Source organism: Phoenix dactylifera, chromosome 1 (genome assembly GCF_009389715.1).
Source record: "Phoenix dactylifera cultivar Barhee BC4 chromosome 1, palm_55x_up_171113_PBpolish2nd_filt_p, whole genome shotgun sequence".
NCBI lineage: Eukaryota > Viridiplantae > Streptophyta > Magnoliopsida > Arecales > Arecaceae > Phoenix > Phoenix dactylifera.
This window is the reverse complement of record NC_052392.1, coordinates 30082490-30108732: the sequence shown is the minus strand read 5'-3', so window position 1 is coordinate 30108732 and position 26243 is coordinate 30082490. Positions and strand designations below refer to the sequence as shown.

At 36.3% G+C, this 26243-nt stretch overlaps 1 protein-coding gene across 2 annotated transcripts; it reads right to left on the bottom strand.

Moving 5' to 3' along the window:
* Window positions 1-12338: 12338 nt before the first annotated feature.
* LOC103710829 lies at window positions 12339-23485 on the bottom strand. Of its 2 annotated transcripts, none has more exons than XM_039131507.1 (3): window positions 23024-23480; window positions 18313-18500; window positions 12339-13052 (listed from the first exon to the last, which is right to left on the bottom strand). In XM_039131507.1, exons 1-3 carry the CDS (start codon window positions 23394-23396, stop codon window positions 12531-12533), a joined length of 1083 nt encoding a protein of 360 aa, XP_038987435.1. In that variant the 5' UTR covers window positions 23397-23480; the 3' UTR covers window positions 12339-12530. The 2 variants fall into 2 exon arrangements, with proteins under 2 accessions (XP_038987435.1, XP_026661937.2); XM_026806136.2 differs by having other exon boundaries at window positions 12766-16232; window positions 23024-23485.
* Window positions 23486-26243: the final 2758 nt, after the last annotated feature.

Genomic DNA, 26243 nt, shown 5'->3' with positions numbered 1-26243 from the left:
TTCTTTCTTCTTGGCTTCTCTTCCCTGGGTTTCTCCATTGATAACATGAAGGAGATCCTGTCCAAGAAATTCCTCCGCTGTCTGGGTGACGAAAAAGCCATCATCACCATCTTCTTCCCCTTTCTTCCCTACTTCTTTGCTCCCTCCTAGCACTCGTCTTTTCTCTTCTTTCTCTTGGTCTCCTCCATTGATGGCTCGTTGGAGCTCGAACTGCTCGCTAGGAGTCCAAGGAAAGAAAGAGAAAGGCTTGATCTCTTGTCTCCACTTGCGAACCTCCATGGCCTTCCTTTGGTTTCTTCTCTATCAAGATTTTTTGCGAAGAAGAGTTCAACAAGACTTACGCTTTATCCTAGTGGCTGTCTGCGAAGAAGAGTTCAAGAAGACTTACACATTCGGAGGTGGGTGTCGATGTGGGTGCTTATAATATTATAATTTCCACGAAATCGTGCCACGATAAACCTCTTTCCAAACCCTAAGCCTCGTAACTGACGTGGCCAGTGTGAGAATCTCAGAATCAATGTTGTTTTTTTTTTTGGCTAACTAAAGTCAGCAATCAGGATGCAACTTTGATTAACTAACCATAGAAAGTCATGTTAGATGGCTCACGATAGATATTTTGATGATTTTGGGTTACCCAAATCTCAACTTGAAATTAGTCCAACTTAACATTGGGTTTAAGTTTTTCACTCCATGCTACAAAAAAGAGGGGATTTAGCAATAGCTGAAACCGCTGGAAAAAAGAACCAAAAACTATTAGGGAAATTTTTCTGAATGGTTTTTTTTGGCTACTGCTTTCTGAATTGTTTCAAACTCTGATGCATTACCTTAACTGCTGGGAAAAGCATAAACTTTATCTAGCAGTCATGACTACAATAAGAACTCTGTACTTGCCACTCTATGAGTGAAACTTTTGGATGTTTTAAGCTATATTTTTTGGCCACTAGTTAATCTTATTGGCAGCCAGTCGGACCGTCGCTAATAGCTAGAGATTGTTGTAACTTTATGGACATTCTCTAGTGGTTCTAACTGCTAGTAATACTTCTTTTTTTAAAAAACTAAGCAACCTAGTGTTCTTTAGGTGGGCATTCCAATACTAATCTCTCTTCATTTGCATCTTGAGATAACCTAATATATCAATTTTCACCATATGTAGTCAAATTAATGGAGCTAATAAGTAACGTAGAATCACGAAACACCAAAAAATTAAGAAAACTCAATTGGTATCCACAAATGATTGTAATCCTTTAATCCTTTATAAAAAAGAGAGAGACAGAGAGCATGTGATTCTTCAGCTACGACATTGAGCACTAAGGAACATTTAATTTCTTAAAAAAAAGTATAGAAATCTCCTGTATAGTCTCAATAACAGTATTCTCTCTTGCCTCGAGTAGACAGAATAAAAAAAGGAAATAAACAAGTACAAGTCGTCTATCAACAAGTTCAAATAAAAAGAAATACAATGCATAATTATCTCATATATAAATACGCAATTTATAAAGCAAGACACATCACCAAGAAAGAATGGAAAAAAGTTTAATGCGTACAAAAGTTGAGGGTCATGCAAATATCGACCTAGTGGCATCACTAATTATCTTTTGTAGTCCATTAGTCCTTATAAGAGGCTCACTTTGCACCTTTTCAATATTAATGAAGATCTCCCAAAATTCAGTTCCGAGAACATTAGTCTCAACCATCTTAGAGAGATTTTTACTTATAAGAGTTCCACATGCCACCTCACGTGTGTATGGCCATATAGAACTCTTTAAAAATATACACCTTAAAAGAAGAATATAAAAGAATACGAAGAAAATAAATACGAAATATATGAAAAAATTAAATTGTAATAAATTACAATAGAAAAAATAATAGGGAATGATATAAATTTATCTTGATGGTACGAGCATGTTGACACCTTACTCTATTCTCTTGGTTCCTCTATAATTAAATAAAGGAACTTATAGATAAAATTATACAACACAATGCATTAAAAAGAATTACGTAATAATAGCAAAGACTATAACATATATAGTAATTACGTATCTTTATATTACCAAAATCACCAATACTCAAACTATCTACCCTATGAAATGGTGGTCAAGCTAAACTCAAGTATAAATGTTCGGACTTGGTTCATGAGCCATCATTACTCAGCTAACATAACAAACATGAACAAGCCAAGGCCAAGTTATTTATAAATTACTTAGTTATTTCCCTTAGAAAAAAGTCGACAATAACAATATGCAATTATGATTTCATATATCTGTTTGTAATCTAACAATGTCAATTGAATGTGTGTCAATCTACCAAATCATACCCCACCTTTTTCACTTTGATACCAAGAGAAAGACCACATTAATTTTAGTAAGTGTGGAGATGTAGTCACTACAATCAAACAATCCAAATTAATATTTAGGACAAATAAAAGGATATAAGATAGATATTAGAAAGAGAAGAATAAATATTGAAAGAGAAAAGAGAAAGAGACTTGGGGAGGAGGAAGGCCTTACGGCATGATCCAGGTGGATCACCAACTCGATGTGGAGCACTTTGGCTAATATGGATAAGATTGGATAGGATCTGGGAACAATATCCGCCATATCGGAAGCTAAGTTACGAGCCAAACTTTCGAAAGTGACAACTTGGTCATACGATGCCATATGACTTCTTGTGTTGCTTCTCTTCCTAGTTTAGTTTTCCACCATCTTTCTTAAACTTATTGTCCTTATTTCATTTTGTAGGCCGATTCTTCTGCTCAATTGATCCATGATCTCACACTAGCTTCACTAATGTCTTCAACTTTGAAGAGCTTCAACACCTACCAGATACTCTTATGCAGACCTCCGATATATTTCATGATCGATTCAACAGAATTGCTTCCTAATTAGGCCCTTGAATTTGCTTCACTTCAGGCTAGAGATGTTGTTGTTCCTCGTATACTAATTTGACCAGGTAAGAGCATAACTAAAAAGCCCCAGACTCGCAAAAGCTATCTTTTGAACACTAGAGTATCCATAGATAGTGAAGTAGTCCTCTAATTGGTTTAGCTAATTATCTTACTTCTCTACATCAACAGCTTTATCATATATGGAGTTTTGATTTGAGCTTCTCCTTTGAAAAGTTGAAGAGGAAGCTTTTGTGAACTTCTCTTTTCAGGAGACAACTTTTGTTGACCCTAAAAGTTTGATTTTGATGATACAAAATATTTGAGTAAAAAGTTTACAAATCACTTGCCTTGAGTATGATTGAATATTTACATAAAGCCAAGAAGAAATGCTTTAGTAATTCTCAAATAAAGATTAATTATCCAAGACGGCCAACTCCAAAAAGACCTTGAAGCAACCCTTTATTGCTCATATGTAAATATATAAAATTCTGACTTGGGTTATCTCAAGAGTTGACCCTTAAATTGCAATGAGTCGACCCTAGTATATTGATACAAATTGACATTCCCTCATGAGTCAACTCTACAAGATCACGAGTCGACCCTAAAACATTCTCAAAAGATAGACAGAGAGCTATAAATTTCACCATATTGGGGAGTTCACCCATGAACAACACGAAACGACTCCAGTCAGGCAAGAGTTGACCATAGAAGCAAGCAAGTCGACCCTTAAATGGCCATAGAGAAAAGGTAGAGAGTAGAAAAATTCAGTCTATTGAAGAGTTGACATATGAAGATAATGAGTCAACCTCTATCACTAGATGAGTTGATCCCTAAACTAAAAGAGTCGACTCTATAATGGTTGCAGGAGAAAGATAGAATACAACAAAAATAACAATAAGTTTAAGTCGACCCCTGAACATTACGAGTCGACTCCTGCAGATCATGATTCAACTCTTGAAAATATCGAGTCGATCCTTCTTCACCGGACAATAGTAACAGATAGTTTTTCTGTAAATCAGAACAACTATTTTTTTTACAACATTTCTTTCAACCTGTTTAATAGCTAGGAGAGTATTTCAACCACTCCTAAGTGGAATAAATGCATGAGAACACTAAAAGAAAAAAAAAGAGATGAGAAGGAGAATGAATTGAAGAGCCAAAGAAAAAAAGAGAGCTCCAAAAAGAAAAATATTGCACCATCAGATCTGAGATCAACGGATAATATTTGTTAGCTATTAAACTGGTTGGCTTTCTTGGTTTACATGTAATTATATTCAAGTGGAGAGCTCGGTTCACGGGAGATTTTTTTGTTCTCTCTTCAAGTTGTCTTCATCTCCATCTGCCACCTTCCATCCAGTCTCATTTTCCTTCTTCCTTTGCCCCACTCCTCTAATCAAAGGCCACTCGCATGCCCTCAACGACCCCAATACTCCTTGTTGGAGCTCTTGAAGGACGAAGTCAAGCACCAAGAGTTCGGTGTTTTGGGTTATTTTCTTTTGAGTCCTACGCTGATGGAGGGCAACTAACCCAATTAAAATTTAGGAATTTTTAATTTTTAATTCTATGGCCCACCCCCATCCGAATCTCTAAAATTATAGAGGTGCAAATAAGTTCTGAAGCTATGCATAGATTGGCCCGAATTGGACTCGATTTTTTTGGGTTGGGTCCGGATTATACAGGAACCCACCCTGACCTGAATGACCTGTTGGATCAAAAATTGTAGTAGTTAACCCGACCCGATCCGACCCGTTCTTCTATTGAGTTGGGTCTAGGTGTAAAATTAGGACCCAAATAAGAAACTGGATTGGATCGGAGTCGACCCATTTGCACCCCTAGTCATGGAGGTATCAAAATATTTGACTTATTTTTTTTAAAAAAAAATTGCTGTTTGCGAAAACTCTATCTAGTATTAACCAGATATAAAGAGTCCCCTTACGATTATTATACCATGGGAACCTACTTTTAACAAATCGTTCACAAAAAACTTTGTGAGTTAACTTTGAAAATTCCTTTTAAGTAATTGTGTTTTCATTCTCTATTTGCATATCTTTGTTGACCTTGTAGGTGAGGGATACATTCACCTTCTTCCGCCCCCACCCCCACCCCTCTTTTTTTTATTTCGACCATTTTTTTAAATGCAGCAGATATAGCTTCTTTGGGAAGTGGAATAGGGGGTTAAGCCTTTTAATTCTGTTTCTGTTGATGTATTTTCTTGAAAAGGATTTGTAAGATCTTTGTTCATGGCAACTTCACCAAAGATTGGTTCAGGATTGTTTGTTACTTGGGGCATCTTATGGAGTTTCACTTAGGTCTATATCCAGTGTCTTTGGAACCTTTTTATCTAATTAAAATCAAATGTGTACCTTTTCTTCTCATTATTTCTTTTCTCCTTTTTGTTGTCCTAATTGACTCTTGCACTGGCTTGCAGGCTACAACATATCTTCTAGTTAGCTCCCTGGTGATCAGCTGGTCCATTACAGAGGTAAGAAATACAAATAAATTAAATCGGTTATGATCACTGTAACTATTTATTGCATGAATTTGGTTCGAAAGTGTTGTTGATCTTTTCTTTTTCATTCATAGAAATCATTACCATACTGGATGTAAAACAATAACTTCGGAAAACTATTACATCCCCCATAGCAATCCATTGACTCGAGAACATGCTGCAGTTTTTTGAAGTCTAAAAGCATGTATGCACTAATAGCAATTCAACCTGTCATGCTTGTACTTGTTTATTAGATGAAATATTTGATGGCTAATTGACCTAGCTGGCACTAACAGACTTAATTTGCTGACATATGGGTATTATGACAGGATGTATCAAGTAAAACTAAGCTGTCAAATATTTGATGACATATGGGTTTTATGACAAGAATTACCCTTACTAGAACCGCTATGGTGGTATTGTCGCCCGCCCCCATCGCCGGTGTTGGTGCTAGGTCAAGCGCTCAAATTCATCGCTATCTCGGTCGACGCCTCTTATCCCTGATAAGAGAAATTCCATGGGGGAGATGTTTGGTAGGTAGGAATGATATTAGCACATTTCAAGAAAATCTGATAGCTTCTCCTAAACATATTGACATTATTCTTAGAATTATTTGAGAATTCTTAAATTATTAACAGTTTTTCTCTTAGGTGAATGATACCGACAATGAACCAATATAAATTTATTTAATTATTCTCAAATTTTTTACAAAATTTACAATTTACTCATGACTAATTAATAAATCTTTATGTGTTACAAAGTAAAGATGCCATATGTTATTGTTGATGGTAATATTTTTTACCATCAACTGTTTTTTTGCCTCTCCTAGTCTTATTTTTAATTTTAAAATAAATTAGTGTACAAATGTTTTAGAAACCTTTTTTTAAAGGTTTCTCGATTTAGTCGATTTTGGTTATATGAACAAGTTCTGATTTTTTTTATGATTTTGTCTTTTATTTTCTCATTCTAAATTTGTATCTTGTATTCCTGCTTTTCAAATTCCAAACTAACACTTCTGACTTATGTTTCTTGTAAACAATTCTCAAAACAGTTTTCCTTTCAAAGATGTTTTTAATTCGTTTTTACGTGACAAAAGATTTTTTTGCTAAGAAACATCATACCCAACCTATTCAACAGATGATTACCTAGCTAAAACATGCTGTCAGTTAGTGCAATTCAGTCTTCCCAAGTTATCTAATTGCAATTAAAAACTACGTGTTGATTTAGTAAACAATAAGAATGACATAGTCAAACAACATCCTTATTCTTGCAATAGTGTTGCAAATTTATTGCAATTGATGTTTTATTCCAGTAAAATGAAGGACAGCACTAGGCAAATAATGTTAGTTTTCTGTGTTATATGTGTGTGTGTGTGTGTGTGTGGGGTGGTCATCTTGATTTTCTTGGGAAATGATTAATTTGATGTGGTAATCTTATAATCTTTACTGCTGCAATGTGCAATCAAAATTTAAAAGAGAGTAGTTTCTATGCTTGATACCTTTTACTACTGTTGGATTAGGATCAAAAAGGGATTGAGCTCCAAAATGTTAGGTTGAGGAACTGAATTAAGAAATGACAAAGGGTGGTCCATGTTAAAAGTGGGTTCGTGCTCCTGTTCATTTCCATGTTGAAAGGGGGATCTATCATTGTCCATTAATTCTCAATATAATAGCATAACCATCATCATCTCACTATGGAAAGTTCTAGCCGAAAGCAAGATGAGCAAATAACAAATGCTATTTCTATTTTAATTTATAAACAGTGATTTTTAAGAGGGATAATGATATGAGAGAAAAAAAAAGGGCAAGAAGAGAAGAAGAGGATGTATATGGCTAAGGATAATTTTAATGTGATAATCTGTGGTAGCCCAGCTCCTTAGGCTTGTGGGCCGGCCCAAAGAGGCCATGCCCAAAGCCGACTGTGCCCTATTGCACGAGACAAGCGAAGAAGAAGACTCCCGACTGGACTCTTCTTCCTCCCCCGATTCCGGTGGACTCTGAGAGTCTTAGGGCGAGCCGAGCTTATCCAAAAACCTCGGGATTTCCATCTAGTTGAGGCCTCCTCCTCCATCTAACTCCATCAAAGAACACCAGAGACAATGCCGTCCATTTCAAGTTTTCTTTTCGGATATTCTTCCTTAGATCATCATAGAAAACATCGCCAAATCGCCTTGCCGGACCGAGGTAATTGCCCTATGCCTTTTTCTCTTTCTTTTTCTATTTTTCTAGCCGATGATCCACCTTGATTCGAGCTGGCAAGTCGTCGGAATCCACTCGAAGCAGGGTGCCTAGTTTTGGTCACCTACTTTCTTGTTCGCCGTCACCAACCGCCGAAATAGACTGAACTTCACCGCCTTCCAAGACCTCTAAGATCATGTGGCCGTCGGTCAAGGAGATCAACCGTGATCTAGGCCGAGTTATTGTAGATATCCCATGTTTTGTCTTGATCTTCCTCTCTTTTTTCTATGCCGACCCACCATCGTCACTGGTGATGCTTTGGCAGAGGGACCGCCTTTGGCCACCAGCTACCTTGGCCGTACCACCAATAATCCAAGAAGAAGAGGGAGAGTGGGCTTTTCCCTATTTTGGAGAAGAAGAAGAGAGCCCTCTCTCTTTTCTCTCTCTCCTCTCTCTTGTTTTCTCTTCCTCTCTTTCTATCTCTACATGGTTCGATGGACCCAGTAAATAGGTCCTAGATATATTTTTTGTGGACCTAGGTTGACCCTAGTAGAGGGTTTTGGACTAGTGTTACTATGACCACCCATCATACTAGCCTTCATTCTGGTATTTGTTAGCTCTACTTGGACGGCCACCATCAACAACCTGGCATGTTACCACTGTTGTATTTGATATTGTTCCTTGATCCGATGATTTGGAAAATACTATTTTAATTGATTTAGGCGATCAAGAACCGTTGGACTCTATCATCACTAATCTCTATTGTATTATATGTACTATGATCTGATTATTGTTTCATGAGTTAACTGGTTTGATTGGCAAGAGCAGACCGATCCAGATCGTCGGGCACTGCTACCTGGTTGCTTTGCCCTTCTTTCACTCTGACTTTTATCGACTACCATTGAACCCATAATTGATAACCCCCAATCTACTATCCTTTTTCTTGATTAAATATATGTTTCTTGATTAGATGAATTGAGTTACGTTGTGCTAATTGATTCAAACAATTGGGCATTGTCACCTAGCTAGCCTCATACTTCATTCTATATGAATCTATTTTTTATAGTCGACCCTAGTTTTGTATGGGGGGTTGCAGTCATCCAGACAGGAAGAAGTCTAACGAAATCCTATACTCTAGTTTCTAAATCGAGGTAAGACCCTAACCCTTTATTTATTTTAATTGTTAATTAAAGAAGATAGAGAATATGAGTAATTGAAATATTAGAACTCTAAAATTATGAGATTAGTAAAAATTAATTTATCAATATTGTTGGTGGTTGACTAAGGACATGTTGGTTTTATATTAATATTAAATTAACTAGACATGTTAAATGTGAATTAGTAGCATTGTAATTATGCTGGTTGCGGTTGAGATAAGAATTCCTGCACTTGATCACCACAATATATATATATATATATATATATATATATATATATATATATATATACTGATATTTATCATTGGTTTTGCATCGCGAGTTTTGTGATTATGGATTTGGTTTTGCATGAGATGATATCTTTTATATGATTTCCAGTATGAATATGCTTGTATGATTATTATATGAGAATATCAATTGTTGAAAATATGACTATATGAAAAATGATATCTTGAATTGTGAGAAATGCACTGTATAATTGGAATCAATTTGATAAGGATAACAAGTAAATCAGATGAATAAGATGTGGTTTGGACTAACCTTGTCATAGGATACCTTCCACCGGCTTACGTGTGGAATAGCCTCCACGAGCTTAAGCATGAGATAACATCTACAGGTTTACGTGTGGGATAGCCTCCATGAACTTATGCATGGAATAGCTTCTACGAGCTTACGCATGGGATTGCCTCCACAAGCTTATATGTGGGATAGTCTCTACAGCCTTAAACATGGGATTTTGTTTAGCAGTCTCGGAATGGGTCATGATTTTGGTTAGTCCAAAGCCGGAGAAATATTGCTATAAAACTTATAAATCAAGATAATGAGAACGAATGATAAGACATATAAAACCAATATTGAATAAAAGGTTTTATTTGTTGGTATGTCGTCATATATCTCTTTAATAAGCTGAATATTTGATGTATGCATATGCGGATATTTGTTTGTTTAATTGAGTTATATTGAATGTTTGAAAAGAGACTTCATAATTTATATTTTTATTTTGGTATCGCTTATTGCTATTTTCAAACTTTATTATTATGTTAGTGTGAATGTGCAGAGATTCTTATTGGGTTGTACAGCTCACAAACCTTTTTTTTTTTCTTTTCGGTGTTGAAAAATGCTTGATATTTGGTTATGGTTGAGATCATAGGTAAAAAGGAGGAACAGATAAAGCATCACTGTTACCGGTTGGATGAAAAAAATTCATAATTTTGTACAAGATCGTTGCTTGTTATGAACTAAAATCATTTTTGTTCATGGATATTGAGGTTATAATAAATTTTTTAGGCCTAGTATATTTTCTAGAGCCCTGCCCTAGGGAGTGTGAGGCCGTATCACGTGGCTGACCTGGATGATGGATTTGGAATGTGACATAATCTTAGAATATCTATCACCATAATAGCACCAGAAGCTTAGGTGAATTAAGTTTATGTTGGACTAGATCAACTTCAGGATGGGATTAGGGTCTCAAGCCAAATTAAGCGATGAAAAAATGGTTCACATTTAAAGTGGCCCATAGCTCATGTTCATATATATGAGTGTGTAGCCAAGCACGAGGTAAAAGATTTCTGCGGCTGAAGGCATGAATTAAGAAATAGTGTGTGAGGTGCTAACTAGCCAAGGATAAAATCTCTGAATGGATATATTAGAGATCTGGTTCCAAAACTTGCTTGATTGCTAAGATCTAAAAGTCTTAGGAGAGGACTGCCATATTCTGTAGTGGTAATTGCTTATGAGCTCATAAAAAGCAGCAGCAGCAGCAGAGTAAGAAAAGATATGCATCAGCCACAGAAGTATTTAGGATGAGCCGGGCTGGCTTTTTCATAACTAGTCTAAAACTCCATGTCTTCTCGCTGATATGGTGTGGAGGCTTGTGGCCATTTGCAAAAATTTCTAAAAGATCGGATCAAACTCACTCGCCCTTTGGGCACGGGGATGCGATAACCACCGGTTTTTGGAAATCTGCCTCCAGGTTTATTTCATTCACTTTCATTGCTTTCTTTATTTGGCTCACTCTCGGCTATGTATCCTTTGGACCAAAAGCCCCACTTAGAAGTGGATTCGAACCACAGATAGAACAATTTTCAGTCCTTTACTCTAATATAGCATGTTGGTAGTAGCTACAAGACAAAAAAACTAGCTCAAGAACGCAAGAGAAGTGCTTTTTAAATTGTAGAGCTACAAGAAAGCATCTACTAAGCTAACCATCTAATCCAAGCAATAGTATTTCAACTCAAGGAATAGCTTTCCTGCAAGGGGAAAGAGCATCTATCTCCATACTTAGCTGCCTCTACTTTGGGATATTTCCTTAGCTAGGTTGGCTCCTAGATAGAACTGATTATGGGCCAGGCCTCTAGCCTCTACTCCATTTAATTTAATCGGGCTTCAGGACAGGCCTATGTAAAATTTGATATTTTCTATGCCCATGTCCGGCCTATAATCAGCTAAGCTCCTATGCTAAAGCAATTGTACAATAGGTGATGCTATCAGCAATGCCTCATAGCATGGAATGCTATTTCTCCTTCCTCTGGTTCTTGCTTCTTCCTAATCTGTTTGGACATCTACCGGAGAACAAAGGGCTCCCAAAAAGGCATGCTCCTATAAAGGGGTGTTGATGGGTCAAGATTCAATCAACTTCAACCAACCAAAATAATTAGGGGGCCAACCAGGATGGGATCAGGCTAGAACCCAACGCATAAATGGGTTAGTATTGGGGCAACTGCACAAAAGGGAAGTAGAAAGTGTCTCCAAGTCCAATACAATGACAGAATAACACCGATGCAGAATCCAATACTGAGGCAGTGTACTTTGAATACAATATGCTTGTGCGCAAGAAACTAAGCATATAATACAAGATTTTGGGTGTGGTTAAAGGAGGTGTAGTCTCTCAAAAAATTAGGCTGAACCTGGTTTTCTTCACTTGACCGAAAACATTTACTTGTTTTATTGCTGATATTTTCAACGTCTGTGATCATCTATTCCGAAATTTGCAACCTGCTTGGCTTCCTAAAATGCATTAATGCATGCTGGTCACTAGAGAACAGCATGCATATTACCGTTGAAGTTTAGGGATTGATCCACCCTGTTCAATTATTTTAGCCATTAGAAGAGGTGACTTGAGATAAGACCAGGTCTGCTCCCAAGGCATAAACATTCAGCATTCAAATATTTTTCCATTACTGTGATTTTTTTAACGAAAAGATTTATAGGAAGTTGGCCACACTCCATACTGCATCAATAGTTCAATGCTCAAAATATTTTTTTCAAGTAATATAATTTTTTTTATACAAAAGCTTAATAGCCAGTGGGCTACAAAGCCAGATAGCACTGTTCCAATACCCGTAACCACTAATCTTGATGAAAACAAGAATTGTATGCACCTCTTTAGCACAAACATCATGAGACTTTCGCACTGCGGTAAGCTGGCAGCTTCAGTTAGAATGATCTTAATGCGAAAATGTCAAGTACAAAATTCTGCCCCATATGCCAACTGATTTTGAACTAGCAGCAGAAGACCTTCATAAACATTTTAACACCTGATAATTCCTCAGGGCTTAGGTGATAGATTGAGTTCCTGTAACAATAACATACCCAGAAGTAGCAGCTAGAAAAACAATTAGCACAAACACATGTTGAGGTGCCGAGAGGATAAAAAACCCTTGCAATATTTTTGTTGCATCAGAGTTTGATATTAAATTGTAAAAGTACTACGAAGGACACCATGACCTCATGAGAGCTTGTTAGAACAACTTACATGGTTCGAAATGCTTCATTTACAGATTAAGCAAAACATTAAGGACAGGCATATGATGATAAAAAAACCTTTACATTATTTTCTCAGCAGAAGGCCTCTCAACGACTTCAAAGTCAAAATCTTCAACAGCATGCCAATCACCTGATTCCTTATTAAGCACTATTTTCATTTGGGGAGCATGATGGATTGCCTTGTTATAATCGTCCACTGGAATGGGCTTTCTCAATTGATCTTGCTGGTGGGAGGAAGAAGGAGAATGGAGTTGGCCTCTCTCTACTAAGAGTTGATCGATATATCTCTCCATCAGAACAATGCTACCATCATCTCTCTCTCTAAATGAGAAGTCTTCTGTTCTGGACTGTTTTTCACCATCAGTGGTATCGCCAACCTCACTAGGTACCTCAGACCACTCATGCATGCTTTGCTGTGACGTTATTTTGGTGATTGCTGAGGCTTCCTGAGCTTGATCATCCTCTAGTTGCATATTGCTTCCGCTCGTTATCAAAGGAAAACTCTCTGCCCTAAAGGTCAGGGACTGAGCATCCACCCTATGTTGCATCTCCTTCAATTTTATTCGCATGGAGTCCACAATCTGCAGATATACTTATTACCGAGAGAGAATCCAATTTCATGCCTCCACAGGCATACAAAGTAGAAGTTTATATGCTCAGAAGTCAGAACATTATAGGACACCTAATAAGATAACTTTCAAAAGTTTGGAGCATTATAATTTCATAACATTCACTAGTGAAAAAAATGAAGTATATTAAACAACCTTATTGTGCAAATCTTGAAAGCTTCGAGTAAATGTCAGTATGTTCTCACAAATATTGCGCCAAAAAAGCATTAGTATGTGTAAACATGAGCTCCAAAATCAATAATAGGCAAAAATTTTGTCTAAATTTTCAGATGAAAGGAAAATTTGACTGCCCATTTGAACAAGCCAGCTAGCAAGTCCATCGGTGTCCTAAATTGACCACTCCCTAAAAAGTCTCCAGAGTCCAGAGAGTATAAAATATGAGCAGCATTTAAATGTCAAGATTCTACCTACAATCTAGAAAAAATAAATTTCCTCCCACTCGAATGAAAATAAGAACAAACAAAATACAAAATGCATGTATACCAAAAGTAAAATAGGTGGTAACAAAAAGCATGAATAAAACAAATACTTGCAGAAGACATTTTAATAAAGAGAGAGAGGCAGGTTAAACCTATGGTCCACATTGACAGGTCAAGACAATTATAAGAAGCTTCATAAAAGGTAGGAGCAAGGTTCGCCGTCTTGGTACCGGACCCCATACCGGTGCCATACTTGCACAGTATCTATATGGTATGGTACAGAATTTTTTTGGTACCGATACTCGGTACGCCACCCGTACCAAGTATCGGTACGCCATCCATACCAAATATTGGTACCGACCGGTACAATACGGTACGTTCTGTGCTGTGCGGTTTGGGCCGGTATGGCATTTCTTGGATAGGAGAATATAATGATGAAGAGAAACCCCAATACAAATCCCTCAGTCTCACTGCCTCTCAAATGCCTAGACAGAGAAGATCCCCAAAACTCCTGAACAAGCAAAAGTATACGGACATCCCCAAAACCCATAGTGGGCCTCGGCCCCCAGGCCAGATGCCTGTGGAGAGGCACTGTACCTGTGCATCCAAGACACTATATAGCAACCAGATTTATGGCTAGCAGGTAAAACCAATTCGTTGCCTTCCTGACCGCAATAAAAGCCAAGGGACAGACAGTATAAGTGAAATAAGTCTACAGACCTGTTACAGGAACAAAAATCAGAATTAGTCAATATGCAGGAGAGGAAGGTATTAAATCCTTACAAAGATTTTTTTTTTGTATGGCATTCAACATTTCTTCAAAATGGTTGAAGTCCTTTATAATCTATTTTCCTGTACTTCCATTTAAGAAGGTTAGACAAAATTATTATTCTACTCAAAACAAGGGGAAAAGTAGAATTTTCCTCTATTTTTTTCAGCCACTATATATTCTTTCCTCTTAAGTTCAGTACATGTGCCATATAAATTTCATAGGCACATGGGCTCACAAGATTCACAAGCGACCATGTACACTCCTTCCGCTTAAGTTGGTCATGTGGGTTGGCCGTGCTACATGAAAAGTTGAATAATGCTATGCAGCTCCTGAAAAGTGCACATGAACTCACAGATTTGTTGCCATGTCTGGCGCTATGTATTTGCCAAAGCAGCAGTTATAGGCCTGATGAACATAACACATGCAATTTACAGGTGCCCCAAAGCATTTTCCTTAAGAGTTAGTTGATAGGACCACAGCGGCCCATCAAATATTGCATCTCAATTTGTCATGTACACTGCACATGCTACATGACATTTTATCCCTTGTTTTCAAATCTAGTTTGGGGGAAGTTAATTGTGCCTAGATGTTTCTATTTGATATGTCTGGACTAGGCACAGCCAGTCAGCTTTGGCAGGCCTACCTAGATGTTGCCAGTCAAAATGTCTGGATTGAGCAGTGCCCTTTTTTTCTCCTTTAACCCAGTTGGTCATGCCATGCCAGACCTCCTCGGCTAAATACATTACTGAGAACACTTGCATCAGTTGAAGAAAATCAAACCATATCTAAAATTGATCCGACATAATGTGCAGTTGATGTATAATGGGCGAAGAATGAAGCAAAATATCTTTTTTATAGTTACACAATAAACTTTGGTTACAGAATGCTCACATGTTCTATCATGCATTATACATAGATTTCTTGCTAGTAGTAGCATCTTCTAGGCTATAAACTGCCTAATATAACTCACCGTTCCTCCACCAGCCATGAAACATGGCAATTATGATAACTGATAACTGCTCGCTGCTTCTACTTGGAGTAACTTCGCTAGCCATTGATCATTGTAATTATGTCTACTGCATTAATACTCTTCCTCCAGAAACTTCCATACAATCTGTTTCCATTTCACAAGCTAGTTTTAAATTCCTCTTGGGGCCTTCCAGTCTGTTTCCTTTCAGAATTATGGAAGTCAAAAGGATTGTCCTTTAATTTATGCTAATTCTTCGCAAAAAGAATGCAAAGGATTCTCTTGATAGTTCAAGACATCATTTAAGAGAATCATGGCACCATTTTATCTAGAATTTCCTTGGAATTGGAATCCTGAATGAGGACTAAGTCGGATGTTGATGCATTGAAGTCATAAGTCAGTATGCTTCAAACAAGCTGTCAAAACTGAAAGGTGATCTTGTGAGACCCCCTAGTGTTTCCATAATGTCCTCACGTTGATAGAAACGTAATCAAAATTATTCAAACATTGCATCTAAACATTAAAGATTACAAGGCTATATGCTACTCTGAGAAAAATGTTCAATGGCAGTGACTAGCAAACAGCATTAAACGAATTGCTCAGTAGGGCCTCAAGATGTTCAAAGTGCCATAGGGTTGAGGAAGTGAAAATATCAGATCCTTCAATATGTGCAAAGGAGGAAAAAATCAGAATAGAGAGAGAGAGAGAGAGCAGAGACAAAAGATGGTTCTGATATAGGTTTGCATGACTCGTGAATGAATGAACACGACACTTGAACTTGTTTCTCTGCATCAGCAAATTCAATACCAGAAAAGGTCATTTGATAATCATAATTGCTGCAAACATATTTATATCTTCATCTTGAGGTTTCTCCTGTTTCTGATTCTTTCACATTTGTTATCTTTCACTGGAATTTCATCAAAGGTTTCCAAAAGCAGTCGCCATACATAGGCAGTAAAGGTGCTGCACAGTGCCTAAGAAGTATACAAACACTTAGGCAGGAACCTATATGATTTATACTTAAAAAAAAAGAATAAATAAATGCATAATTGATAAAAGAATAAAATTTTTTGAAATAGTTCTATAAAGATCCTATATATATATATATATATAGGAGTTGGAAGGCCATATATCTCGGGCTTGAGTTTATGCAGGCCACTTGGACACCCACTATGTGACCTGTCCATATACAAAGGTGGCTTAGACCATAGTTTGCTGTACCACAACATACCGCCTAGTATAAGGCATATCATACTGCACCACTAAGGAAGCGGGACTCGGCATGCCCCCAGTACCAAGTTCCAGTATCAAGGTATGTATCATACTGACACTCGATACGGTGTATGCCAGTTAGGTACAGGTATAAGATCCAGTTCTGAGACTGTAAACCTTGGCTTAAACCCTAGGTAGAGAGCAAAGAAAGCAGATTTTTTTCAACGGATAGGCTTGATTCAGCTCACAAAGAAGAAAAGGACCTGCTTGTTAGGAGGCAGCATGCACATATGTTGCTGCATAGACTGCTTTTTAGACTTAGAACAGTGGTTTTATCTAATATTGTGATGGAGGCTAACTGGAAATGCCCTGCAATGCATGGAAGACCTAGATGATTTAGAAAACTGGAGTTTGGATCAATAAAACTCCTTGCTATCCTCCTACAGATGGCCAACAAATTCTGTTTTCAGTCTTTAGATGAGATATGGGTCCAAAGAACAAGTTTCTAAAGGAAACTTGCCAATTGGTGGTAGTTCATAGTAGCCCTACAACAAAAAATTCAGGTTATATATTTCATATGTCTGTGACAAACAAGAAGAAACTAAGGCTTAGAAAAGCAAAACAGCAATAGTATTGGTACATATTGAGATAATATAAGATAGACCAAGAATAGAGGAGGTAGCATGCATGGGAGATGGATAGAGAGAGTTAGAGAAGGGCCGAACCCAGCCAGTCCCACTCAAATAATTCATGTATAACGATTTTTGATATATCCCTGATAAGCCCTTCTACAGGCTCTTCATGACTTGTACAAGTAAATTAAAACTCTTTGAAACCAAGAAATCAATATCAATATGGACACTCATTCCTAAAATGCAAAGCTCAGAATGTACAAAATCTCTCAAAACTATATGCAGAAAGACACCTAAAACAACAAAATATCCATCCTTACAATTTATCCACCCCAACTTATACCTAAAGTAGGACATTTGCACATTTATCCTACTTGTAATGGCACTGGAAAGCATGCTTCAATTTTACCTAAATAACAGTTCCCAAAATACAGTGCAATATAAACTAAACTAATTTTTTAATTAACCATCATTATGCCATAGTCATTTTGTATCTGGTTAGATATATTCAAATGAAAGTTCATAAATAGCGTATTAAACAATTGGACTCAACTGATGAGGTCAGAAAATTTAAAATGTGCATCTAATGCAACTTAGTACCAGCAACAAAGATGTCATACTCTTATTCCTGATGCGTTATAATAATTAACGATATATTAAAGCTAATTGTGGAAGAATGATGGGAGGAATACAATTTTTGAAGAAAAATGAAATGAAAGAACACTTACAGACAATCATGAAAAGATGATGCATTAGAAAACAAAAACAGATAGACTCATTATATGCATAAAACATAGTGTTGTCGCTAATTAGTTTCATAGAGATTTAAGGTTTTCCATCCGCTCAACAAATTAGATTCAATTTGTTGAGAAATGTGAACACTTGCAGAGCATGGTAGAAGCTCCAGCATATCTTCAATAAAGAAAAGTGATATGGTTGTGAATATTGGCAACCGAGTTTTTCCCTTTTCTTTTTTTTCTAAGGAGTTAACAAGGGAGTAAAATTGTGGCCCAAATGTAAGCTAAAGATTCCCTGAAATTATGTTAATCAGATCAACAATCTACAAATAAGCATACTTTCACCATGCTCCAACATGAATCATGCTAAAAATCTTTGATTACAGACTCAAGAGGGAAGAAGCAAGATTGATGACAGCTACTAACATGGAGAAAAGAGATAAAAATATATATTGCGGAACTTGAGCTTTTACCTGCTGGGTTGATAAGCACTCCATATCATGCTTATTCAGCCTTGGATGCAATAGTGCAAAGTATATCTTCCAAAAACATTCCTCACTCATATAAGTTGGACAAAGGCTGATCCTAAGAGCTGTTATACTTGGAACCAAGCGCTCAACAGTTGATATATGCTCTCTTTGAGAATGAGACATTAAAAAATCTGCAATAGCATATTAGATTAGAAGCATAAAAGGTTTCCTTTTGTCTAATTTTATGCTATGTTGTTGCCTAATGAGAAATCAATTTATAATATTAGTTGAAAGCTGCCTGCACAAACACAGGGAGCTTAGTCACTCTTTCTATTTTGAACCATTATTTACTTGAAAATATTTCTTGACATGTCATATTGAATGCACTTGCAAAAATTAATCTACCATATAAAAATCAGAATTTTTATTAAAGACAAGTTTTACGAACTGTTTACATTGAGACATACCAGCACATACCATAACTAATCTGCAACCAACAATGATTTGATGGAACTTGATAAATGTAAGCAACAAAACTGGCAAAGAAAAAAGATTGTTGGTTAAGAGATCCTGAATTTTCTGAAATTGGATATTAAAGGCCTGAACTTTAGCGCAGAGGATTCAAAAGCTCCAAAAAGCAGCCTCATCAAAACGTAGATAGAGCTTTCACAAGAATGCTTTGAAGACTTGATGAAACATAAGTGTGATAACATGGATAAGTGTGTAAAGAGAAGGTAACATTTAGTAAAATATCATTATTTAAGTCAAGGGCAAAGAGCATCTTTAATTTGGGGTACTTGTCTCAACAACCCACAATATCTATTTTAATTAAAAGCAAATTATGGTTTGCTAAGATCAATTTGAGCAAGAGTCAGCATAAGTTCTCTTTTGTTGCTGAATTATTTATGGTGGGCTTTTGTTTGTTTGTTCTACCATCACTTCCCAAAAACTTCTACAGAGTTTCAGAATTTATTGCTTAGTTTATTGTTTTGAAAATTTAATTGGAGACTTTGTTCATGTAGCTTCTTAGGGAGTTTAGATCAACGTATTGAGTCTTAGTACCGTACCCTATAACAGTAACTTACATCTACAATCAGTCAGTAGATATATGTGTTCGTAGCAACACATGGTACTCTGCTAGAGTCGGCGCGACAGCTGTACTATACATTGGTACAGGAGCATACAAAGCCCTCATACTGTACTAGGTCAGCATGGTATGCCCCATACCGCGTGGGCAATTTGCCCATACCAGGTCGTTATGGTATGCTTTGTATCGGCCTGTATGGGTATGTAAAACCAGGGTTGGGATTATGTACCATAAGTCAGCAATAGGCCAAAGGCAAAATTATAACAATGTGTTTTATGTCTATCATGCTTTCTGAATTTTATCTCTATCATGCTTTCCATCAATATCCCTTTGCTCATAACATTCAAAATTTCTTCCTTCATCTTTCAATGGTATGGTCTTATTGATTGTTCACAAAACCTCAAAAAGGTAGGCCTTCGCTCCCTTCCACAAAGGTATGGTCTAATTGATTGTTCACAAAAACTCAAAAAGGTGGCCTTCGTTCCCTTCAGCAAAATATTTCCTCTTTAAGCCTTAATCTACTGCCAAGTCAATGAAACTAGCAGTCATACTAAACTTGTACAAGGCAGGCTTAAATCAAGTATTAGTAAAAGTTTTGCAAGAGTTAAATCTGTCTATCAAGTTTAAGAGATGACACCCATTTGACACATTAATGATGAAATAGGAGGCAATCATACATGAGTACCAAACTTTATAGACTTGACTTCAAGAATAACATTGTACCTTCACAATATCTAATAATAAATTGAGGTGCTCACCAACCAGACATTGCGAATTAAGAAATCATCAAATAGGATAACATCACCTTACATCTAAAATCATCAAACTGAAAGAAAGAAAGCACAAGCCTATTTTGCCAGCAAATAACGTAACAATATCAATTCTTGGTCACAAAGAAAATGATATAAGAAGTATGACATGAAACAAGTGAACTGTGATTCAAGAGTTCAAAAGCAACTAGCTCAAGCAACAAGAAACAAAAGAAGATATAAAGCAACTAGTCATGAGGAGACCCAGTTTCAAAGACTGAGGCCATGAAACCTTGTCCCCACTACGCCCTAAGTTTATTAATCCTTATTGGCATTTTTCCTTAAGGTCAATCTCTAGCCTGATGTGCAATGCTCCAAGGATGGTTTTGATCCAATCTGGCTCATTTTTTTAATTAGTTACTTGAATTGGTAATTACACTCTCATATCTTTTTCATACACTCTTGATTCTCTTCAATTTAAGAAGAAAGCAAAATCTGAACCAAGAAGTTGTTTTTATTTCTAATAAAAGGGTGTATACACGAGCAGGATATATGCACATATTGGAGACAAGCAAGTGGCTAATAGACAAACAATGTTGGAATCTAGCAACTTGCATTAGCATAATGTAAAAATAGAAGACAAAAAAGATCAACTAGATGGATCACGACTTTAGAACAGTAAGAAAACTGCTAGAACCTAATAAACAAATAGTGAGGACATAAATGGTATACGATATATGTTTAATATACGTTCAAAAGCATTCATTATATATACATAAACATTTTAACTACCTTCCAAGACCATCTCAACTTATTTTTCTTATTGTAGACATGAGATGTATTTCAATAAATTTTTAAAATTTTAATTATATGGATGTATGAATTGATAAAGCCGACCCCACATAGTTGGGAAAAAGCAAGATGATTATGATTTTGTATGGAGTAATAAATACAATTCGGTTCTTGATGATTTAGTTCTCTTATTTGTCTTAAAACATTAGATTCAGATAGAGGTTAAAGTTGCATGCAGTTATTATAATGGGTAAATTACTATAAGTATAATAGATGCAATTGCGGCGGTCTCACAGTGACTTGAAGACAACCCTTCAAGGCTTTAATTGGGAGTCTGAGTTATATATAGTAACAATAGATGGAGCAGCAACTAAAATGGTGCTAAAAAATGAAAAGGACAAACTCAACTTAGGAAGTACATGCTCTATAGACTTTTCAACATATCTGCGATCAATAACCCATAAAGTTTGACCTTGCATTAACTTCGTGGATCTTTGAATCCATTCATGATATTGAACTTGTTCCTCCAATATACTAGGATAAACAATCATTTTATCTGACAATTCGGTAATGTCACCTGGGCACATGACTGGTGTGCCAATTTTCCAAGAGTCTACAAGAGCAGGAACAAGAACCTTCAAAAATTAGACTTTTGAACACATCTGTATTGTATTTTATAAAAAAATTGTTAGAACAATTGCTTGGTAATTCAATAGAATCAACCAAATTGGTAAATATTATGTTAGACTCAAGCTCTTAGCTATAAATGCCAAAAGTTGACATGTGATCGTGATGATATCACGAATTGTTAGTGTGACGTGACATTGAGTGCCATGAAGGTCTAGCTGCCCAAGTGTCCAAACACATCAAAATAAAGCATGTCAGCCCCCCTTCATTCACACACTCACAACTCAAGAATTTTCAAAGAATTAAGTAATAGTAAAGAGGAGTAGGGTGCCATTTGTCTTTATCATTTGAAAGACTTGATTCAATCCACCTCTCAAATCTTATAAACTAAGTGGAGACTAAGTACTATAGAATTCTTGATAATGTTGTGCAAATTTTTTTTTTTTTTGTTAATACATGCTACTTCATCTTGATTGAGTCTTGACTATCATCCAATAACAATTGTGGCTCCCTACATGAAAATCCTGACTCATCCCTCATTTAGAACTTTATGTAAGGTGTATATGTAAGTATGTTAATGCGTGTGCATGCATGCAAAACTGAACACATGTATGTTTGGATGGACATAGCGAATATATATTATGTAATGTTATCGCCTATTGAAAGTTCTATTTTACTAATATTCAGTTCTAAAACATCAACTATATGATCATTGGAACCGCTGTTGGCCATATGAATTTGAAGTGTCATTTCTTTATCCTATGCACAGCATGGCCCTCTATGGCAATGATTGCCCAAACCTGGACAATCACCATAATTTTTCTTATAATGTGTTCAGCACACCTATCAGGCCTCCATTTATATTGCCCGAGGATCCAAAATCAGAAGACAATTCTACTTGGTTCTTACAATTTCAGTATTATTGCCATTTTGCTTTATGTTGTCTTACATCTTCTCTGTGATGTTTTTACTGGATTCAAAGAGATTTTGAGCTACAAAATTGTTGATTCAAAGTCGCACCTTTCTCTGCTTATGCATGCAGGAGCAGTTCATGGTAGGCAGTGTTGTATACTTGTACCTCGAGAATATTATCAAACTTACCTTGTGTACCGTGAGAGGATAGAGCTATAAAAGGACAACCCCATAGACATGCCTCAACTACTCAGGCCACTCCTAAACCCTCAAATTTTTCTAATTATTATTTTTTCCAATTTAACTTGTTTTAGATAAGTCCCGCAAAACCACCATAAAATAGATTAAGTTAGCTTTTCCCGCACCAGTTAAAACCTTCAATAATTCAACCTTCTATACAATTCATACCGCGAAGTACTTAACTTGGGATCCTTCCAAAAAAAAAAAAATCAACAAAGGCTAAATTTTTTCAACGGTTCTACCATGCGAAAACTCGAAGGACAACTCTTTTCGTGACCACAGCAGCCAGAAGAGCAAGGGAAATTACCATCATCCACAGGGACCGGAAACTCCAGCCACGATTCGGGGCACTCCACAAGTTCCGTGACAAACTCCACGACCTCCTCTGACACCCCGCCGACCCTCGATTCCCTCGACCCTCGATCCCTATCCGGCGGCGTCGGGGCTTTCCTGAAGGCGATCGTAGAGAGCCGCGACAGGCCGCTGCGGAGGCCCCCGCTGATCTCGGCGAAATCGGCGAGGATCCCCGCGAGCACGCGGGAGGGAGGGCGGGGGGACGGCGGGGGGGAGTCGGCGTGGGTGGGGGCGTGGACGAGCGGGGAGAGGAAGCAAGCGATGTCGACGATGTGGCGCGCGAGCTCGGAGAGGTCTGCCCTCACGCCGTGGAAGCCTCTCGCCATGGCGATGGCTAGGATGTGGAGAAGGAGCGACAGGAAGGAGGAGCGAGGAGTTCCAGAGGGTTGGTTAAGTTTGGAGAAGAGGTTCTCTCATAAAATTTTATAAAATACTTATATAATGTGACCATGATTTTAAAATTGATAAAGTTTTATAGAACTAAAATAAAAAGTAATGTCCAACTATAATAATTAGACAAAAGTGAAGAAGAGTATAAACATGATTGCTATTCAAAGATGGATCATTCGGAGGAATAAGTTTTCTAAATACCATAACAGTATATTTCATAAAAATCTATTAATAGCAAAATAATATATTAGCTTTTTTAACCTACATATCACCTTAAATATATGAATTTATATGAATGCCTTTGTAAAGTTGCTATTTATGCATATATCTTCATAAAACACTTATTTATCATATATATTCTTCCATATATATATATATATATATATATATGTGTGTGTGTGTGTGTGTGTGTGTGTATCTATGCCATCTAACACCGTTCAAAAATAAACAGCTTAAAATTAAAAATAGCTGGCATTCATTTATGATTAGACATGCAAAAAATAGCAACTTTACTAAAATATTCATGCAATTTCTCATATTTTAAGAAAAACAAAAAATTTATTAAAAAATGATTAAAAGTGGATTGAGACTTGCCAAGTTTTTCATGATTTGATTGAATCAATAAGTTAGAAAAAGGCTAAGTCATATTGTCAAATTTTTTTATTTAAGATCTTAAATCGGTCAAGTTGGAATATTAGGTGAACATTTTGGTACTACTATTCTCCATTTGATATAATTATCATTATTGAGTTTATGACATATATATATACTCTTAATTAGTTTTAAAATATTGAAGTATATTAAATTTAAATTAATTATAAATGTCTAGATCAGTAAAATGCTTTTTGATGACTTATAAATGTTGAGTTGTTGTTTGTTTGTTGAGGCGAGAATTTCATAAAAACAATATAATTTATTCTATAAGAGTTTATATTAACATAAAATCATGCGGCATGATAATATTAATCTTTTTTTATCACCTTCTTTAACTAAGAATAAAGTTATCTTTGTTGAGTTTTGATCATTTTTTACTAATTTTTTTAAGCATATACCCTTCTAAATATACGAAATTGTATTCATATCCTTACAAATTTGCTATTTATATATATACCCTTATAATATTTTCTTTTTGCATATCTATCCTTGAGGGTGTTCGAATCATTTTAAATTTAAACCTTTTACTTTTTAATGTCGTTGAATGGTATGGATACACACACACACATATATATATATATATGCAAAATAAGTATTTTTTGAGGGTATATATGCAAATAGCAACTTTATGAAGTTATTCATATAATTACATATATTTAGGAGGGTATATATGCAAAAAAAATATATATTTATAATTGTACAACATCAACACAATTCCAAAATTTATGGGCTGAATAACAATGAAATGGATGGTAATGTATGTCTAAATCAAAAGTGAGAGAAAGACAATCAAAATATTTAGAGAAGCAAATAAGTGCCGCTACATAAATTTTCTCCCAATACAATTACATTCTATAATAATAGCCATCCCATACCATAATAATATATTACATAGTTATCATCTGATGCCATAATATATACTACATAACAAAGGGTAGCATTCTATGATAGCTGGAGAGGTCCAATTGGGCTTAGTCCCAAGCTGTGGGAGAAGGGGTCGGAACTCGGTCGGTATTGCAGCTAAAAAGATACGTAATAATTATGGGAAAATTATAAAGAAAAATTTTCAATCGCACCCGCTCCGATTTACTTACCACCAGTATTTGTGGGTCCCACAACGTGTCGTCCTCAAAATGTCAAAAAGGGTGGAACGTGAGTGGACGACAAGCAGGCGTATATATATAAAGATAGACGCCCCATGAACCGAGTTTACGAAGACCGAGTTTTCAAGGCATTGTTGTGGCATGTGGGGCACTGATAGTGCGGGTTCCACGTGGCCAGTTGTGGGGTGTTGAGATGGTGGTGGTGGGAAGTGGGTGTACAAAGTGAGTGTCGTTTACGGTTATTTGTAAAGAAAGTGCTGTCCTCTTCACAGTGAGCCCGTGCTCTCCTTTCTGGAAGTTATTCCGGTCGTTTGTCTCTGAAGTGAACTCGCCGCGACGCTACGTGGGCTCCGTGAGAGGTGCCCTGTTCCTTTGGAACAAAAATCCTCTGTTCTTGCATCAGGAAATAGGGTACAGGATACACTTGTTATTTTGTCATAATTCCTCCAGTGCTTATCTCGAAGAAGAAAGTCCAAAATCAAATCAAAATAAAGATTTTTCTTACTAACGAGATCCGTCAATTTTGTGACTTGAAAAAAAAAAAACTAGATGATGCACAATACACAGTATATAGCCAGATAATATATATTTAACAAAATAGTCATTCAGCATCTTAACACATACTTCTAGATAAATCTATATATAGTTTTTAGAATGGTGTTTATCAATATACACTACATAGCTAGATGATATGCACTTATCAAAATAATTATTTAACGCCCTAAGATACATCTTTATATAAATTGGTATGTAGTTTCAGAACATGATGTTCATCAATATATAGTATATAGCTAAGTGATATACATTCGTCAGTTTCCTGATATATACCTAAGCTTTTTGATCGTGGAAAAAAGAGGAATTTGGAGAAGAAGAAAATTACTCAGAAAAGGGAAGGAATGCCTCATGGAGGAAAGAGAGGATTGACAAGAAAGAGGATGGATAGAGAGAAACATGATAAGAAAGAAGTGAGGATGTAGACAGATGGCCTCTTTTTATATGCCATTTATTTTATTTATTTATTTATTT

Excerpts from the sequence above, each read along its gene's own strand:
- LOC103710829 (XM_039131507.1), bottom strand. The coding sequence starts at position 23,396 with ATGGCGAGAGGCTTCCACGGCGTGAGGGCAGACCTCTCCGAGCTCGCG. Across the intron at positions 18,501-23,023 it reads TCCGGTCCCTGTGGATGATG|ATTTTTTAATGTCTCATTCT; the intron begins GTAATTTCCCTT and ends ATGCTATTGCAG. Across the intron at positions 13,053-18,312 it reads AGTGCTTATCAACCCAGCAG|ATTGTGGACTCCATGCGAAT; the intron begins GTAAAAGCTCAA and ends GTATATCTGCAG.